Source organism: Cardiocondyla obscurior, linkage group LG01 (assembly GCF_019399895.1).
Source record: "Cardiocondyla obscurior isolate alpha-2009 linkage group LG01, Cobs3.1, whole genome shotgun sequence".
NCBI lineage: Eukaryota > Metazoa > Arthropoda > Insecta > Hymenoptera > Formicidae > Cardiocondyla > Cardiocondyla obscurior.
This window is the reverse complement of record NC_091864.1, coordinates 5,107,378-5,121,242: the sequence shown is the minus strand read 5'-3', so window position 1 is coordinate 5,121,242 and position 13,865 is coordinate 5,107,378. Positions and strand designations below refer to the sequence as shown.

The window sequence follows — 13,865 nt, the reverse complement described above, 5'->3', positions numbered from 1 at the left end:
TTTCGGTACGGACACACGTGGCTGCTGTACAGTGCGTAGTGAGTACGTGTGCTTCGCGCGACCGCTGAAGAAGGACAAAGCGAGAGTGGGAGTAGTGGGGGAATATACCTAGCGCGCGGCACGTATTCTCGCGCTCGCTCTCACCCCGTCCCCCCCGTTCCCCCCGCGACTATCTATTCGTTACTCCCGTTCGATTTAATTGTAATATTTAATTAGTATGTCCAGACAAAGACGGTAATCACTAGCAGCTGGCTGCGACAGCTATCGAGCGTTGAGCTTTGCGAGAGCTCTACGATGATCGGTTGTTGCAAGCCGCAACCAGCTCGCGATTAACGTAGAAACCAGTCTAAAGTTCGTAGATTAGAAATTAGGATTGAAATGAGATTGAAATTAGATTGAAACTTGAAGAATCGAAGCAAAGTTCACCGGATTGTTGACGTTGGCTTTCTATCTTTTCATTGACTGAATCCCAATTCGGTCTCAATTTTAATCTTTAGTCTGACACGGGCTCATTTTATATTAATCGCAAGCCGGTTACGACTCGCGACTGTCAATCATCGTAGATTTATCCACGTAAAGCTCGACGCTCGTTAGCCGTTAGAAGTCGCGACCGACTGCTTTGCGATTAATGCGGAATGAGCCTGACAGGCGATACCACGACGGCACTTCCGCCCTGCGTGCGGTACAATAAAATCCCGGCCGATTGCTGGCATACGCGCGCTCGAAACGGTTAACGAACTGGCCGCATGCGCCTGAACGGCTAACGAGAATTCATATGGATGAATTCGCCATCGAGAGAAACTCGGATAGAATGATTTCGATGGGTCCTATCGGCTATTCGATCCGCCCGAATTATCGGAAACCGATGGAAATCCTATTTTGCTTGCGTCTCGTACAAGTGCGTCGCGCGTTACCGAATTCGGGCTCCGCCGTTCCCCGTTCGACCCTCGACAATCGTCAACGCCATTGTAACCATTCACCATCACCATCATAATCCATCCTCGCGAAGACGGCGCACTTTTTAGCGCGCTCGTTCGATTTTGAACTCTGTCATTGTTTCCAACATTTAGGAAGAGCAAACGTTACAACGAACAAATTAATATTGTTATCAAAAATTGAGAAAACACAATTAATCCCGTGTAAATAAATCCATTATTTAGCGATTAATAATAGATGATTAAGAATTACTTTCTCCGAATTTTGACGTTAATTACTTTTATGCTCGTAGAAGCTATTTTCACGAAGCTTGTCGTATTGAAAAGATCGCAAAAATGGTATGCATTGATCTCGTAATGCATCGCGTGCGTCTATCTCGCGCTGTAATTCGGTAATGTTAACGTGTGATTTGTATATTCCCCATATTCACATCGCGACGGCTCGATTTTAACTTCGCATTGACAAACTCAGGCGTTGCGTGGAAAAAAAATGAAGCGCGCAGAGAGTTTATCACTGTACCGCATTTTTTTCCACGCTTCTTCATCCAGACAGAGAAGCGCGCCGCGCGGTACAGGGTGGCACGTTTATCGCGATAGAAATTGTGGCCCCCGGCCAAATGTCGCACGGGGATAAAGGTCTAACCACTCGTTGGCGGAAAATACATCGGACTTGTGCACCGGTGCGCCGCGTAAATCCGAAAATTCATTACTGCGGTCCGCGCGCCGCGATTGTTCGTAGCCGGCGTACGTTCGTAGCCGGCTCTCTCCGCGCGGCGTCGCATTAACAGGCCGAGCCGTCAGGATTTACAGGCAGGAACGCCATTGTTGACGGGCAAATATAAAATTTTTCACGACTCCGATAGAACGCGTCGCATGAATAACGATTATCATCGAATTAATAACTGGCCCGTGAGTTACGGTCACGGCGTTATTTGGAGTGTAGACGGTGGGCGGGCATCGCGTCGTCAGCTTCCCGTTGATCACGAGGCATTATGACGGCAATAATAACGCAATCGGCGCGATTTATCGCGCGCGACACTGCTGCGCGTCGCGCTTAATTGTTTATATTCGCAGGCGACTTTCCGTGAAATTTACTAACGCTACAAGAGAACAAATGGTCGTTACTCCCTCCGATAAAGGCAATAATGATATAAAAAAATACTTGTGTGATGTCATTACGCTCGATTAAAAAAGTCCATAAAAAGTAATTTCTGGGGGAGAAAAATAAAAATTGAATTTTCTTTCTTTATCAGAAGGCGAAGATGCCGCGGAGGAAGAGGACGCTTATCTCCTAGAGGACGACGACGTGCCTTCGGCTACGATAGCCAGCGATACCGAACTTATCTCTGAAGGCGGCGGCCACTTGCCCGTCTTCCTCACGGAACCCGTAAACTCTTTCGTCGTGAAAAACAAGCCCGCGATTCTACGTTGCAAGGCCGCTCACGCGCTGCAGATCTATTTCCGTTGCAATAACGTGCGGGCAGAAGATTCTCAGCAGCAGGATTTTGTGGATCCCCACACGGGAACGAGGATCGTAGACTGCGAGCTTAACGTTACGAGGGATCACATCGAGGAGTACTTTGGCAAGGATAAATTCAAATGCGAGTGCATCGCCTGGTCGGGATCGGGGCAGATCAAGAGCCAGCCGGCGATCATCGACGTTGCGTGTAAGTAAAAAAAAAAAATAATAATAATAAGATTACGTACGTATAAGATAATAACGTATAATAATCTTAAAAATAATGTTCTGATGAAAATAATAATGTAAAAATATATTATAATCTCGTTGATAAGTTTTAAAGCGATAAACAACCGCGATGACGAAGATTGTCAAAAGCGAGCTGCAACGTCGAATTATACTCTTATTTTTAAGTCAGATGGCTCCTATTCCCGGTGCGGATGGGATACACGAATCAAAGAGGTTTGAAATAAACGTCGCGAGAATTCTGGGGACAGTCGACTTTTCGTCTCACTTTGCCTTTGTCCTCTCTTAATTATCTTGATTCTCCTGCCAGCGAACTCGTTATTTAATTCTGTCCCTTAATTGACGACAATGCAATGAGCGCCGAGTTTCCAAGAGAATCAATTTAAAGGGAGAACCACTTGGCCAATTTTAGAATTGCATAACTCAAAAGCTAGACGTAAAAGTATGCTCGAAAAGATAAAATTAAGAATAACTATAAATCGTTGAAATAAGTTTAGAAAAAATTATAAAAAGTGCATGGAAATAACAATATTGTATGTTAAAAATATTTAAATCTTTTTTTAAATGCCATAATTTAATATAATGAAATATTTCATAATAAAATAACTTATTTTTACGACGTTACGATTATTCTTTACAGATTTGAAAAAGCAATTTGAGTCGCCACCGTACTCCGTGTCCGTCGAAGCGGGTCAAAGTACCGAACTAAGGTGTCTGCCGCCGGTGGGAGTGCCACCGCCTAGAGTTTATTGGTTAAGAAATAATATTCCCGTCGATACCGAGTCGGATACTCTTTTGGTATCTAGTGAAGGCCACCTTCTTATCGGTCAGGCAAAACTTAGCCATCAGGCGAACTACACATGCGTTGCCGAAAACATTGCGGCGAAACGACTGAGCGATCCAGTCAGTCTAACAGTATACGGTAAGTTGAACTTTTTCTATAAAAATAATTTAATACTGTGAAAACTATTTCTTTTTTAGTGAACAAATTTTTTTTTTGGCACAAATTAATTTTCAATTAAAAACTTAAAAAAAAAAAAAAATTGAAAGATTTTATTATTGCTCGATTATCGCCGTTTTTCCGCGATGGGTTTCCTATTCTTAAAAAGTGCGATTGTTGGCTTCGGTTAGTTAACGGTGGCTGGTCTTCCTGGTCGTCCTGGTCGGAATGCCACTCGCGGTGCGCGAAAGGCGGTCAGAAGAGGACGAGAACGTGCACGAATCCAGCGCCCATGAACGGCGGTCAACCATGCCTCGGCCCCTCTCAACAGAAGATGGACTGCAACTCGGGCTGCTCCGGTGAGTCCCTTGAATTCATTATCCTCGCGGGCATGCAACTTTCGACGAAGAAACCTCTCTCTATCGAGGAATTTTCTTGTCCACCTTCGTGTACCTCTTTGTTATGTTCTAACTTACTGCGATGACGGTGCTCGAGACTTATAAGAAAACGGCATCTCCCTTCTCTGAGTTGGCGTCGGTCGAACGACAGGCGAGTAGATTTTGCCGTCGCGGGACGATATTACTGATGCCGAGAAGAGAAGGCTTTTGCTTGATTTACGATCCGATCCCCCCTCTCGGCGTCTCTGCCCTCTTTCCGCGTACATATCTATTGCACGTGCCGCGGTCTCCTCGAATGCCCCGCGAAGTCTTTTAAATCGTATTCACCTTTCAAAACGTTTGCGACATCTTAAAAGCACCTGTGGCTATCCTCGCGAGGGATATGCAGGCTGCATGCAAATGGCCGAGCCCACGGGGGGGATAATGCCCGAGGAAAGTCGGCGTTCGCTTTACGGCGCCGGTTAAGACATTGATCGATCCGATATTCTTTCGGCGTTTTTCGCGCGCGGGACACGTTAACCGCCTCGCACCCACGTTAGTCAATGCACTCACAACGCACTTTTTATTCCCCTTTTAACGCTCACCCGCTTTGGAGTAGCCGGGGCTCTGGAAGAATTCACTAACACCCTGGGTAAGTCCTTCACATGTGCATGAATCATGCCCTTCGGGCCGGAACGAAAATTAAACCGCGACACATACGCGACCGCAGCCGTGGTCGCGTATAAGGGCGTTTTAATAAAACGTAGTAAACGACAAGCGCTATTTATTTGATGGCGCTTAAACGCCAACAAAGCAGCCGGTTTCGAACTCGAGATTAGAAATATAAACGGGTTTGTGCGCGATTTTTATCTGCCCTCTTTCAGATTTTTCTTCTCCTTCAAACGCACTAATTATAAAAAAAAAAAAAATAAAATATAACAAAAACGAATTAATTATATACATAAGTAAAATAAATGTTGTTATCAAAACCGGCGACGATAGACGTATCTGAATGGACTAGTATACTCTTTCGTGAACGAGGCCGCGGGGATTAGCGCGAGTTACGAGCTTCGTCGAACTTTCTTACTGTCGCGAAGCGTCGATTCGTCCTGACTCCCGCACGAAACGATGCTCGACTTTTTACTCTCTTTGCCAGCCGTGGACGGACAGTGGTCCAGGTGGTCGGCGTGGTCGATGTGCGGCAGCGATTGCACGCACACGAGGAGGAGATCGTGCGACGAACCACCACCCAGCCACGGCGGACGATCTTGCCAGGGCAGGGACATCAACGTGGCGAATTGCACCGGCGGCATGTGCAACGGTAAGTCAGCCGCGAACTTTTCCACGTCCTGATTGCACTTTCCGCACGCCGCGACAAGTCTTTTTGCACGCCGTAAAGTACCGACGGCGTGCAGTTTGCAGGCCGTCTATCGTATCGAGTTCTAAACTGCGACAGCAACATACTTCCGTTTTCGTACGAAGTAGAAATAAATGTTATTCTCGTTCAACTCTCTCAATGTTGCATTGAACACGTAACTTTAAAAGGGTAAAACATAATCTTTTTTTTTTTTTTTTATTAAATAAACGGAAGTATGTTTTTACATTTTTGCATAAAGAATTTTGGGTCATTTTCTTTCTCGCGCAATTTTTTATCTTTTAAATTTAAAATTGATCTGTATATAAATTGGAGCGTAAAACAAGTAGTGTTGACCGGCGGCATTTGTAAAAATAGTTTTATCAGTGCTTTATCGAAATCCTTTAATTGTTCAACTTACCTGCGCTTCCTTTTACAGTCGGAAATGCGAAGGTGGGCGGCGCTCATTTGACCGAGGAAGGTGAGTTGGCCAGGCAATAAAGCATTTTTCCGCTCTTTTAATCGCCTGCGATCTGTTTTCCTTTTACGATTCTACCTTGCGTCGCTTCCCGGTGCCGTTCACGAGCCGATCGCGCTGCAAAGAGAAAAGTTTCTTGATTAGATAAGCCGCAATCCGCGCCGCGATGCGTGCGCTCCTCCTCCGATTCGTTCTGGATTTGTAGACGGTCGCGAAAAATAAAACGGGACGACGGAGGAGGGTCCCCCTCCGCGGTATACAGGGCGCGACCGAGGCGTTCGAGCGCGAAGCAAATGTCCTTAACTCGTCGTGCGACATTCTTGGATGAATTCTTCACGCCCGGTGCGCGCCATTTATATTCTCGGCGACGCGGCGCTACGCCCAGCGATCTGATACCATTCAAATCGGACGCTTTATGCGCCACGAAAAAGCTGGTGAAAATAGAGAAACGCGAGTTCGAGCATTAGCATTATTCATTACGCCGGTGTAATAACGCGAGCTGGCCCCCGACCCCCGCGCATCGGGTTTGTACCAAAAATAATACCCGGGAACGAAACAGGGGGACTGATCGAGCAGCCCGTGGATATCATCCGCTTTACCGCGACGTATTTGCCAACGCGTTTTTTCCCTAGCGTCGATAACGAGCGCGGACGGCACTATTTACTTTTAATTACTCGGCCGGTTAATTATTGACGCTGCCGCGAAGGCCTGATCGCGACCCCTCGCCACGAGGTCCAAACAATCGTAACAATGAGACCAGTTCGTAGCCAAGGGTAGCCACCCTGGTCTGGTCCGTACAGACGCCGGTCTCTCGCGCCACCCTAAGGTAGCCAATTCTATCGACCGAGGCACATCAAAGTTGCACGCGATACGCCTGCACCCTCTCCATCTCCCCCTTGCCACCCACTCGCCTTTGCGCCGAAGGGTGGAGAGACTGGCTTTAATATCGAAGAAAATTATGTAATCGGTGGCCGTTACGCCCTCGCTGCGGAAGGGGGAAATTGATCGCGCATGCAAATAAAGTGCCATTATCCCGCGGCTCAGACCCGAGCGTGTACACGACTGGATCTCGCTCTCTCCCTGAGGAGGGTGGGGTGCTGGATACCCCGAAACAGCCCCCTTGAATCCAGAAGCGAGTTCGATTTTCCTGAAAGCGACGATAAAATATAGATGGAAGATACCGCGCGCACACGCTGCGCGGAGAAACGTGATGCGATTTACCGTCTTACGGCAGGCGTCTTAGGCGAATCCTGAGTCATCTCGGACGTCCCCGGTTTAAATATTTAACACGCCGCGCCGTCAATCAAGGTGGAAACGTTTACGGTGGGCAGCTCGTATCGCCCGACACTCGAGTTTATATCTACTATGAATTATAAATGCCATTTTGATGACTGATATAAATATAAGAATATGTAAAAGTTTTTAATAATTATGCATGATATTAATACCACGACGTGTACTATTTAAATTTTTCATAAACTTAACGATAATAAATGCGAGCATACGCTTCGTGCGATTACTACAGAGAAAATGAATAAGTTTTCGGAAGCGTTTCGCGCAATGTGCGATCTGTCGGAAATAAGGATGAAAAATAACTCGTGATACATTAGGTCCGGTTTATGAAGCGTTATCAATAGCTCGGGAGAAAATAAATCTCGGCGCCCCTGTGGAAAGCCACTTTTCAAGCCGGCTTTCCAGGAGGAGGGTGAGGATCGCGCGCGTTTCCGATCTCGTCCTGCGGGTAACGACGTGGAACTATTGCGTTTTCGAAATCTCTCCTCCGAATTCGTATGCGTTTTCGTCGTCCTGTCGTGCGTATTGACGTGCGAGGCACGTGTCGGAAACGCGGCGCGCGCCCGACGGGCGGCCCGCATGATCCCGCAAAGGAGAGTTTGAGCTCGAAAGTCACGTAGCCGGGTTACGACCTCGTATGGCTTTGACATTCTAAAATTGGAAGAAGCTTAAGAGTGTCGGGGTGTGCTCCTCGCCGTGGTGGCTGAGGTATTTCTCGACAATTTTTACGACCACGGGGACGTTTCCTACACCGCGTCTCGTTACCGCGGGGGAGGCAACTTCTGTGAATGCCTAAACGCGCCCCGGGTAATCCGGTAAGAGGAAAAATTGCCCGTAATTCAGACACCGAGACCCGCGTTTTATTACAAGCCCGGTTTTACTTTCGCGACTACCATTTCCTTCGTTTGTGCGTTTACTACTTACGCTATCCGGAATACGCGACGGCGATGGTCGTAACCGAGTTTTCATATCTGTGAGCGCGTCTCGACAATATCCTGCGCGCTCTCCCGTAATTTCGTTTATATGAGAGCCCCGTGCTACGCTAAATACTCGTTACGCCGCGGCACAATCTCGACCGATCGTTTTTAAATTGCTCTTCCCGCACCACCGCTTTTCGTCCAGTTTTCTTCTCGGGGCGACGCTAACGCGAAATTATTAGCCCGCTTGAAGCGCGCTCGCGGCGCTTTTATTGCGTGCGTTAATAGCGGCGATAATAATGATCGGGATCTTTACGGGCGCACGAAATAACGCCCGAGCAGTAAAACGATAAACCGACGACGCGCTAAGGAAAACGAGCGCGCGCGCGGAGGAAACGAGCGTGTCGCCGGTGTAAATGGAGAGGAACCTTAAAACTTTTCTACGACGCTCATAATATTTAGCGACGCGCGAACGTTTAACGCTCCATGGCGCTTTTAAGCTGCTTTTGTCGTCGCGAGAAGCAGTCTTACAAAGTAAATAAAAGTTACGACGTTAAGGATTCATGAGAAAACAATGCAGTTGCCCGCCGCGCCGGGAATTATTTTTATACCGGTAATGCAAGCGCCGACGTTAGCCGGGAAGCGAAATTCTTACGCGAGTCATCGCGGTCCTTTTTATTAGAGATAAGTGACGGCAAACGGAGGGGGCGAAAATATTAAAAATTCACAATGTATGATTCCATTACTCCATTACAGCGAATCGCCAGATGGACGTGGCCTTGTACGTCGGCTTAACGGTCGCCTGCGTGGTTATTGGCGGCCTGGCGATCTTTCTAGTGAGACTCTTACGGCGAAAAGGTCGTGACCACTCTTTGTACTCCATGGCTCGCAACGGTAAGCATTTCCGTAGGTAAAAACGCAGCGCCACAATTGAAATAGAAATTACGTATATCTTATTTCGTTGTAATTACGTGAAACGTATACATTTTATTTTATTTTATTTTTTTTCTTCTTAAAAATGTATTTTCTCTTCGTGATAATTGAAGTTGCGCATTGCGTTACGATTAATTAAATAGATTGTTATCCCGGAAGTTCTCATCTTCGAATTTCTCGCAATTGGAACGGGCAAGATACTATTTCGAGAATGATACGAGTGCTTGTTACCTTCGTTTTCTGAAAAACGACTAATTGTCGTCGTCAACAAAATATCGTTGAGTTATTAAAATAAATAATTAGTCAAGCAATCTGTCAGAAAATCGTCCCATTTTTTTTTTCTTTTTATTTTCGCGCCGATGAACGAGCCGCGCCGAATCTCTCGGCTAAGGTGCGTAGATCGCAAGATACCGGAATAGTATCTCGGCGGCGTTTTTCCGCAGCGCGCAGAGATACCCACGAGCCGTGCCTCGGCCGTGTGCGTTTCAGAATTCCAGCCGGAGTTCTTCCCGGATCAGGACAAGAAACTGAGTCTACAGCCGGATGTGACGGCGACGAGCGTGCCGGCCTGCTACGAGTATCCTTTCGACCCGAAGCTGTCGATGTCGAGATCCCTCTCGGAGCACCACTACGACGTGCCCCACCTGTCGATCGCGCCTCAGCCCTCACCGATGTCGCCCACGCCGAGTACGTCGACCCAGGAGTCCTGCAGCGACAAGCAGGTCCATTCGGACAGCGAGAACAGCGTTACTAGTTCGTACCCGTCCTCGGACTCGACGTACAACGTCGCGTCAGAGAGTGTCCGACTGCCGAAGCTGGAGGCCGGAAATGTCGCCAGAGCGGCGGTGAACACGCGCGGCGCCTTGCTGGTCCTCCCAGACTCCGGGATCTCGATGTCGGTACCCGAGGGAGCCGTTCCTAAGCCGCTCCGGGAGGAGCTCTACCTCGCGGTGCTCAACGAGGATCGTTACAGGCCCCGATTACCCGGTGAGTGCGAATTATTCATGGCGTTACGCGCCGCGGGTGGCCGGGACGCTTTACGACCGCAGCTGCGTAACTTTCCGTACGTACCTTGAGCCGCTTGCGATAACGAGATGTTATTTTTATATCGGTGCCGTTTTGTGCACGTGGTTCGCGCCGACTACACCTCGCGCTTGATTTCGCGCTCGATATAGGCCATCGGCGCCGCCGGTACTTTTGCGTCGAGAGATAAAACCGTCCGGGAGAAAAAGAGATTTAACCGTTCTCGATAACTCGGTTTTTTCTGCCCGATTGGGAAATCTCGTACGTTGAATATATTAAGCGTAATTAATCATGCGAGCGCGATGTGACGGACAGTGCAACAACAGCACCGGTGATAACGATAACGTACAATAACGGCATTAAGCTCAACTCGGGATATCGCATTTGTTATTTCCGCCGTATATCGCCGTTCGGGGTCTAGAGTTGATTTTTCTCTCCCGCAGATGGGATAACGCAGTTGTCGGCCGTGGTGACCTGCGGACCGTCATCCGCGACCTTCAACAAGCCGGTGATTCTCCAGTTCGAACACTGCGCGATGTTACATCCGGCAACTTGGGAACTGAGCGTTTGGGCGTGCGACGGCATTAACGTTGACGATGGCTCGTCCTTGATCGCGCCGAAGGATCACCAGTCGATTACGTGGAGTAGAGTGCTCACTCTGGGCAACGAGACTATCAATACGCCGCTGTTCACGCAGTTGGATCACGCGGAGGCGTTTATCGTGACCGAGCAGCTGCGCGGCTACGTGCTAGCCGGGCAAAGCTGCGAGGGCTCGATCGCCACGAAGAGACTGCGACTGGCGCTCTTCGCCAGCCAGGCCGGTCAGTGCTGCGTGCGAGTTTACGCGATGGAGGACACGAAGGCGGCGATGAAAGCCGTGGTCGACCGAGAATCGCAAATTCGGGGTTACTTGCTGGATAAGCCGCGCACGTTACTATTTCAAGACAACGGAGAGTCGCTTTGCGTCAGCCTCGAGGAGGTCGGCAACGAATGGCAGAGCAAATCGCCCACGGAACGTCAGGAAGTGCCGTTCCGGGACGTCTGGAACCGCCAGGAGAACGCTAAGCACGTGACCTTCGGCTTAGACACGGCCTTCGGCCCGAGCACCACGAGGAGCTACAAGCTGCAGGTCTCGCAAGGAAACTCCGACACGAGACAAGTCTTCAGAATCGTTTACGACGGCGCGAAACAATTGATCTCGTCGGGGAGTGTCACGAGACCACTCAGGGAAGTCACCGTGGTTAGCAGCGGACACGCCAACAACGCCACGACTGACTCTACTACTCTACGACCGTTCCGGTTCACGAGGTCTTTGAGGAAGCAGCTCTGCCAGTGCTTAGACCCACCGAACGCTCTGGGCAACGACTGGAGAATGCTAGCGCAGAGGCTTCAAGTCGATAGGTGAGTAACCGGCGACTTTCAGAAATAAATCTTTTTCTAAATATTCCGCGCAACTCGTGCGGACCACAAAATATATAATACGTTTGCTTTTACGAAATTATTATTCGCTTCCGAGCAAATCGACTAACAGTAAAAGCAAATATTTAATCCGATAACAAAATTAAATGATTTTCTTTAAGGCGGCAAGAAATAATTAACCGTAATATTGTTTAACTCGACTAATTTAAAAGTTATGTCATCAAAGTCTATTTTGACAAGTAATATTTAATATTATTCACGTTCATCTTGTCGAGGTAAACTTTCGCGAAGCGCGGTTTATTTTATCAACGGTATAGCCCGCTTTTCTCGGTAATCACGCAGCTGGCGTCTTCGCTCGTGTGTAACAGGTATATCAATTACTTCGCGACTAAGGCCAGCCCGACCGAACACATTCTGGACCTGTGGGAGGCGAGGCACCGAGAACCGACCGCGGTGACGGATCTCCTGAACCACCTCAGAGTGATGGGCAGGACCGACGCCGCCACGATTCTGGAAGCGCAGCTCGGCCCGTGGCTTTGAATAGACAGGAAACCGGATCCCGGAATGGATTTTCAGCGGTGAGTGAGAAAGTCGCGAGGGTACACGCCCACCCGCAAGAAAACGATCAGTGAATCAGTGCGCGATCGTACGGTAGTCTATAAATTTAAGACTGGGGCGAAAACGAATCGCTTGAGTGAGTGCGCGAGAAAGAGGCAGGGGAACTCGGTTCTCCGAACGGACTCATCGAAACACTGCCTTAATTATATGCGACAAACGCGTCGATTTGTAAATAACTATAAGAAATTAGAGGAGCGGAATCCCGCTCAAAGAGATACCTGTCTGAAGGATGCCTCCCTGAGGATCTTTAAAAGACCCACGGGCTTAAGAACTCTCGCCCGCGAGTTAGGAGCGTGCACGTGATCCGCGAGAGCAAACCCGCATATAATCGTGACGAAGTAATTAGGGACTGTGCATTTATACGGACGTACGTGTACATAATATGCTGAAAAATTTCGCGCGCAGATACAGACGGATAGATGCATTTTAGAGAGAGATGGACGTTTATATATATAAATATATGTTACATATAAATAGATATATATACAGGACACCAAGTAAAGTTCGAACTCGAGCGGATCGACCAGGTTCGCGACACTTTGACGCGACGACGTGATTTCTTTTTTTTTTTTTTTTTTACCTCGATTTGTTAGCACGAATGCACGTGAGCACGAGCGAGTGATGATTATTTTTTTCTTTCTGAAAATCGTGCCAAAATTACCTCGGTTTCGTAAGCGTATCACCTTTCGTTGTTGTTACATCAAGGTTTCGTGAAAACGCCGTACATCGCTTTTATGCGTGTCGACAATACAAATCGCGGTACACGAAGGTACGCGGAAACGGTTTGGCGCGCGTCGCTCACGAACGCAGCGACGCGCGATTGCATAAAACGAGCTAATTACGACAGACATGATTTAAATCGATGATTTATTTAAGAGAATTGTATATTTGTTACTTTCGACGAATAAAATATTCTTGTATACCTCAGAACCGAGTTTGTTCATTTTTCATTATCGAAACTCTTCTCCTTTCTACGTTTAATAAACTTTTTTAATTTTTTTTTTTACAATAAATTAATTTAATTTATCTGTACGTTTTGGCTCTTATAGTAACACAGCTATATTTTAAATACCGTCAATTTTTGATTACCGAATGGAAATATACTACGCTAAGATTAAATTAATAATAATAATTATACTTAATAGCACGAAGACTTAGGTCGGGTTAAAAAAGGTCGCTGTTTTAATTATTATTTTTACTTTGCCTAATAAGTCTTTAACCCTTTCTAACAAAAAAAAAAAAATTAATGAAACCGTATAATTTCTGAAATCCACGTAGAATTTTCCGACGTGAAATCTCATATCGAGCCTGCCGACGCTGTAAAGAACGTTGCACCGTAATAACTCTGCAAACATACTTTATCGGCATACTGTCAATAATTTTTTGCCAGCGAAGGAACATCCTTCTTGGCCGGTATTAAAGGCGCACCTTCGCGCGCGAGCGCGGGGGCTGTATATTACTTCAATTTCAGCTTGTCTCCGGACGCACGACAGGGACAAGATATTCTATCTTCCACCTCCTCGATCCCGGCGGCGGCGGCGGCCTTTCTCGATTTTCTCCTGTCGAAAATAGGTACGTACTTTTGCGGAAGTTGAAGAAGGCGGAAATAGGTGACAATGGACGTCGAGCGTCGCAATTTTGAAATGTCGATACCAGTCACGCGTGCTTTCTCTCACTCTCTCTCTCTTTCTCTCTTTCCTCCTTCTCTCGTTTCCTTCGATTCAAGTTCCCTCATACGAATCGCTTGGAAGCTTTTTCGAACTTGAAATTCCTTGATATTTATGTAGCTCAATGTAATTCTCGTAACGCAACTTCTAAATTTTTAGCAGAACCAATCTCGTTCGTTAATCTCGCGTCTTTATCTAGAATTGCT

General features: G+C 47.4%; 1 protein-coding gene across 2 annotated transcripts in view; it reads left to right on the top strand.

The window, feature by feature from the left end:
* Positions 1-12,922, top strand: part of LOC139113151 (netrin receptor UNC5C) — a 30,149-nt gene extending 17,227 nt beyond the window's left edge. The window contains exons 3-12 of one of the 2 annotated variants that reach the window (XM_070674086.1): positions 2,189-2,602; positions 3,281-3,562; positions 3,772-3,939; positions 4,577-4,609; positions 5,114-5,278; positions 5,751-5,792; positions 8,756-8,893; positions 9,422-9,919; positions 10,399-11,356; positions 11,743-12,922. In XM_070674086.1, coding sequence (XP_070530187.1) covers positions 2,189-2,602; positions 3,281-3,562; positions 3,772-3,939; positions 4,577-4,609; positions 5,114-5,278; positions 5,751-5,792; positions 8,756-8,893; positions 9,422-9,919; positions 10,399-11,356; positions 11,743-11,914 — 2,870 coding nt within the window. In that variant the 3' untranslated portion in view covers positions 11,915-12,922. The remainder of the gene's footprint in view (positions 1-2,188; positions 2,603-3,280; positions 3,563-3,771; positions 3,940-4,576; positions 4,610-5,113; positions 5,279-5,750; positions 5,793-8,755; positions 8,894-9,421; positions 9,920-10,398; positions 11,357-11,742) is intronic. The other variant, XM_070674095.1, reaches the window with a different exon arrangement.
* Positions 12,923-13,865: the final 943 nt, after the last annotated feature.